At 65.2% G+C, this 5,333-nt stretch overlaps 1 protein-coding gene across 1 annotated transcript in view; it reads right to left on the bottom strand.

Annotated features, from left to right (window-relative positions):
* Positions 1–574: 574 nt before the first annotated feature.
* The window catches only part of GNAI2 (guanine nucleotide binding protein (G protein), alpha inhibiting activity polypeptide 2), a 17,517-nt gene continuing 12,758 nt past the window's right edge, over positions 575–5,333 (bottom strand). Inside the window, 7 exon segments of the mRNA XM_006779677.2 lie at positions 575–1,467; positions 2,091–2,304; positions 2,599–2,703; positions 2,705–2,829; positions 3,193–3,321; positions 4,396–4,425; positions 5,315–5,333. The exon segment at positions 5,315–5,333 is cut by the window's right edge and continues 115 nt beyond it. Coding sequence (XP_006779740.1) covers positions 2,114–2,304; positions 2,599–2,703; positions 2,705–2,829; positions 3,193–3,321; positions 4,396–4,425; positions 5,315–5,333 — 599 coding nt within the window. The 3' untranslated portion in view covers positions 575–1,467; positions 2,091–2,113.

The following is a 5,333-nucleotide window of genomic DNA, read 5'->3' as shown; positions in this document are numbered from 1 at the left end:
GGCCCCCCACAGCCCCCCGCGGTCATCAGACGGTTTCCACTGCAGCAACAAATGTGCGGGCCTCCCCAGAGCGCCCCGGAAGCGCCCCTTTCCTTGAGCCCTAGTCCCCGTGTAGGTGAAGGGTAGCCACCTGCCCACATCAGGGTTGGAGGGCACCTCTGGGCAGAGGCCCCCACTGTCCCCAACTTCGTCCAGTCCAGCCCAGGGCACCTCAGTTCTGGGCAACACGTCAGACTGGGAGGCGGGAGGGGGGCGGCGAACCTGGCCAGTGACCACACGGCCCCTGGGCCTCGGGCCTGGGCGCCGAGTCAGTTTCCTTCCACTCCACTCACGGGGCACCTCCTGCTCCGTGTCCTTGGAAGTGTGCCCCCTGACCCTCCAGCAAGGCTGGATGCTGCCCCCCCCCCACCACAGAGGTGCTGGGGGGAGAGGGGAGACATAGGAAGTGCTGAGTCCTGGGCCTGAGCCGGCAGCCCAGCACCCAGGGCCGCCACGGGGAGGGGGAGGGTCCCACCGTCAGCGCAGCACGGCAGCCTGGTCTCTGCTCCCCAGAAAGAAGGAAGCTGAGAAGTTCTTGGTGTTTTTCTTTCTACATTTTATTATTTCAAACCAGGTGAACAATTCCATAAAACGTGAAAAAAGCAAGGAAGTGTTCAACGCTGAAGGACCCGACCTGGGGGAGGGCACGAGGGGCGTGGCCCCTCGGCAGGCAGCGGCGGTTCCTAGGTTAGCGCTAAGGGCTACATGGAGGTTAATGGAGCCGGTGGCCCTGGGACAGGCCTCTGTGAAGCTGGCAGCCCTTGGACCCGACGGTGTGGGGCAGGGGGGCCGCACAGGGGCAGCCAGCAGGGCAGGTGTAAACACACGGACACACTCAAGGCACGGCGTCGCTCGAATGGGGCTGGGGGAGCTGGTCAGGATCGGACAGTTTTAAATAGTTTTTCCTCTAAAAAGTTTCTAAGTTTGCGTGTTTTTTTTTGCTTTCATTTTTTTAAAAAGCTGAGAACGAGCGGTGGACTGTGGTCTCCGGGAATGGTGGTGTCTCACGCGTCTTGTGCTTTTCCTTGGGGCCTCCGAGCGGCTGGGGCGGGGGGTGGGGGGGGCAGGAGGCTCCCTGTAAACATCTGGACTTGGGCTGGGCCAGGGGCTGGGGCTGGGTGAAGCCGGGGTCCCAGGCCGGAGAAGTGAGTGCCCCTCCCCCATCACAGAACAAGACAAGGGCCAAATCCAGAACAGACAGATGCCCAGGAAAGGGGCGCCCCAGCTGTTCCCAGCACCTGGGACAAGGGCAGGCTTCAGACAGGGAAGCCTGTGGCACCCCCTTCCCCAAGTCTCGGGAGCTGAGGGAGGCAACAGGGGGAGCCAAGAACAGAGAGAGGGGGGAAGCGGTGGGGAGGGCAGGTGGGGGGCGTGGTCCTCTTGCCCCCATCTTCCTTAGGAGCTGGGGGAGCAGATTCGGCGGCGGCCCTGAGGTGGGGGCAGGCAGGGCATGGGTCAGGAGGTAGACACTGTGTGACTCCTCCCACCCCCCACCCCCCGACAATGACCTGTTCCTTTCTCACCCACTTGTTACCAGGGACACAGTGGCCACCCAGAAGCCAGTGCCCGTTGCTGGGCTCCTTGGGGGAGGGGGTCTGAGGCTGACAGAGTCTTCCCACCTCCCCAGGCCCAGGGGAGCCAGCCCCACTCAGGAGCCTCAAGGTTGGAGGCAAAGAGGGAGGAGCACAGAGCCGGTCACACTGAGCGGCAGGTGGGGGCCCCGCGTCCTCCAGGCTGCCCAGGGCCTGGTGGTGAGGAAGTGCGTTTTCTCCAAGGAAGGCCGAACAGCCCTTTCGTTCTGTCCCAGCGCACAGCCAGGCACTGCGGCTGTGTGGGCCACCGGGCAGCACAGAGCCCAGCCCTGCCCGTGCCCAGGCACTGGGTGACCCTCCTGACTCACCAGCCTGCGTGCCCCTTGTCTGCTCTCCTACTGGGCGCTCACCTGGACTCCTGCGTCCCTGCTCTGGGTCAGTGGCCCTGCTCTGTCCCTCCCCAGCTCCCTGCCTGGCCCTGCCCCGGCCCCCAGCTCCCTGCCCGGCCCCCTGGCTCACCGTCCTGCCAGGTCGGCTGCCCCTCAGAAGAGGCCGCAGTCCTTCAGGTTGTTCTTGATGATGACGTCGGTGACGGCGTCGAACACGAACTGCACGTTCTTGGTGTCGGTGGCGCACGTGAAGTGGGTGTAGATCTCCTTGGTGTCCTTGCGCTTGTTCAGGTCCTCGAACTTGCTCTGGATGTAGCCAGCTGCCTCCTCGTACTTGTTGGCCCCTGTGGAGGCAGCACGGTGAGACCGGCCCGTCCCGTGTCCCCACACGCACACAGGGCGTGCTCACGTGCACAGGATGAGTGTGAGCGCAGACACATCTGTGTGGGAGGAGGATGCCCATGTGCACACGGAAGGGCCCACCCCCAGGGTGGGAAGAAGGGCCCCCACCTGCCAGCACAAATACTTAAGTCCCAAAAGCACCAGCCGGACCAAGGGCCCCACAGTTACCCTTCTGTCCAGCAGGGGGCGCTGCGAGCCAGCGGGTCCCCCCAGCGCTCCGAGGCCCAGCCCCCCACCTGTGTATTCGGGGAAGCAGATGGTCAGGGGGCTGTGAGTGATCTTCTCCTCGAACAGGTCCTTCTTGTTGAGGAAGAGGATGATGGACGTGTCCGTGAACCATCTCCTCATCCTCCGCCAGCACCAGGTCATAGGCGCTCAGGGCCACGCAGAAGATGATGGCTGTCACGCCCTCGAAGCAGTGGATCCACTTCTTCCGCTCAGACCGCTGGCCGCCCACGTCGAACATCCTGCGGACACAGGGCACCTTAGCTCAAGAGAAGGGAGGAGCCTCTCAAAGGATCCCAGCTCCACCCCTAGGCTGCCACTGAGGACAGAGCCTGCTCAGGGTGGGCCGCTACCCTCACGGCTCCACATTTGTCCACTTTCCCCGACTCTGGCCAGGGAGCGTGGCCCGGCAGGCTCGGGTGGTCAGCAGGGCTGGCTGCGGCCACAGGGGCAGGTCGCAGAGCATGTGAGCTGCTGGCAAGAGCAGGGCTGCTCTCGCTCCCTGTACAGCCAGGAGCAGGTCCTGGAGGGAGGCCCCTCCCTCGTCACCTCCGGGCTGGCGGTCCGCCTCTCCACACACACACACACACACACACTGTGCTCACTTGAAGTGCAGGTCCTTGAAGGTGAAGTGTGTCTCCACGATGCCCGTGGTCTTCACCCGGGTCCGCAGCACGTCCTGCTGGGTGGGGATGTAGTCGCTCTGTGCGATGCGCTCCAGGTCGTTCAGGTAGCTGGAGTCGGGGGTGGAGGGGGGTCAGTGGGGCCAGCAGGGGCCTCCTGACCTGCATGACACTCGTTGCTCAGAGGAGGAAACCCGGACCAGAATCCCTCGGCTCCCACCTGTAGATCAGGCCCGCGAGGGGCAGCTCGGTGCCTGTGGCTGGCCCAGCCCCGCACCCAGGTCTGGGACAGGCTGGCCTCAGCTGGGGGCCCGGATGCTAGAGCTGCAGGTGCAGGGGTGGGAGGGGACAGATCAGTTCTCCAGCGAGGGATTCGGGATGCTAATCAGTGCAATTATGGTGTCAGCCGTATAGCAACCTGGCGTGTCCTTGGACTTGGATGAGGGGCTGGGCAGGCTGGGCTCCTCAGGGGAGGGCATCAACACCTACTTGGGGGCCCCAGGGGCTTTATGTCACCAGCTCCCTTATTAGCTCCCATGTCGGCACCAACCCGCCCAGCCAGGCCCGGGCCGCCTACGGCCGGCCTCAGTATCCTGCTGAGTCCGGGGCTGTCCAGGCCGCCCAGCACCGAAGTCCTGCTCCCGGGGCGGGGCTGCTGGGCCAGCCCTTGGTTCCCACCAGCAGCCTGGCCAGAGGGAAATGACCTCAGAGACACAGACAGAACAGGAAAACAGGAAGAGCCGGGGGGACCATGACGCCTGTGCTGTAACCTCCACACCAAGCCCCGCCCCCCACCAAGCGCCTGCAGTCGGGAGGCCCCTGGGTGGTTCCACCCCCGTCTCTCCCTCCCCAACAGGTGGGCTCTCCCCAGGGCCTCGCTGCCCCAGGGCAGCCCTGGAGGATGGCTGCGGAGAGAGGGGGTGTCCCAACCCGCTCCCCACCCTCAGTGAAGGCATAAACCAGCGGAAGAGCAGGGCCCGCGTTCACTGCTGAATCCACCCCCAGAACAGCACTGTGCACACAGCAGGCGCTGGACAGGAAGGAGAAGGGAACGGGGAGGAGTGGGAAGTGGCCTGGCAGGCGCCTCTCGCCTGCCCTCCCGGAGGCCTGGGCACAGAGGTGGCAATGACTGACAGGGCCCACACCTCTGCTGAGCCTGTGACGGTGGAAGGGCAGCGCGGAGGCCCCGAGGCTGGTGTTTGGCTGAGACTGTAGCTTGGGGGGCAGAGGGGGGGGCTCACAAGGGGTTCAGACCTCTGCGAGGGCGGGGGCTGTCCACATAACAGGCAGAGAACGCCTCCCACCCCCTCCTGAGGTCCTGTCCGTGGACAGGCTCCGGGCGGCTGGAGTGTGCAGGCCAGGAGGAGACGGGCACAGGGTCGGCAGCCTGTCTGGGTGGCACCATCCAGAGCCCGTGGGTGTCGCCCACAGCCCTGCAGCCTCAGCCCTGGCCGCCAGCCTGTCTGTCCTACTCCCCACGGGGCACTCAGTGCCCGGTGCCAGGCGTGGCACCTGCAGGTACTTCAGGAAAGGCGGTCAGGGTGTCGTCCGGCGGGCTGGCCTCCCTCCAGGACTCCTGGGATCCCGTGATTCCCCAGCTGGTCCTGAGCTCAGCCAAGGGCCCGCGTGAGGCTCAAGTCCTGGGCTCCACCTCCACCCGTGTCATCTCCCAGACCCTGCCTCCGCTCCGTGTCTCCCGGCCCAGCCAGCCCGAACTTCCCCTGTGACCAAGGCACAGTCAGCACTTTGCCACCCGGGAGGTGGCACAGGCTGTGCCCGCCTGCGGGCCCTGCCCATTCCCCCCAAGTCCAGGGCAGGCTCCCCTGAGGCACCCCTCACTGGCCCTGCCCCCGCGGCTGCTACCACACTGATACCTAGGTTGTCACTGCTTGGGGGCTTGCCTGCTCCACTCACCCGTGTCCCTGAAGCCTTTCCCAGGACCTGGCACAGAGCAGGTGGCAGCAAACGGGTCTTTAGAACGACTGTGTGTGAGGACAGATGAGCCGCCGGCGGCCCGCAGGGGACGGGCTCTGTAAGCCCTGCCTGGCCCTCCTCCTGGCCCGGACATACCATGCCTCCCACCCCAAGCCAGACCCCGCAAGGCCTCGCTGACAGTCCCAGCC

Source organism: Myotis davidii, unplaced genomic scaffold, assembly GCF_000327345.1.
Source record: "Myotis davidii unplaced genomic scaffold, ASM32734v1 scaffold663, whole genome shotgun sequence".
Classification (NCBI taxonomy): domain Eukaryota; kingdom Metazoa; phylum Chordata; class Mammalia; order Chiroptera; family Vespertilionidae; genus Myotis; species Myotis davidii.
This window is presented reverse-complemented; position numbering and strand designations above follow the sequence as displayed.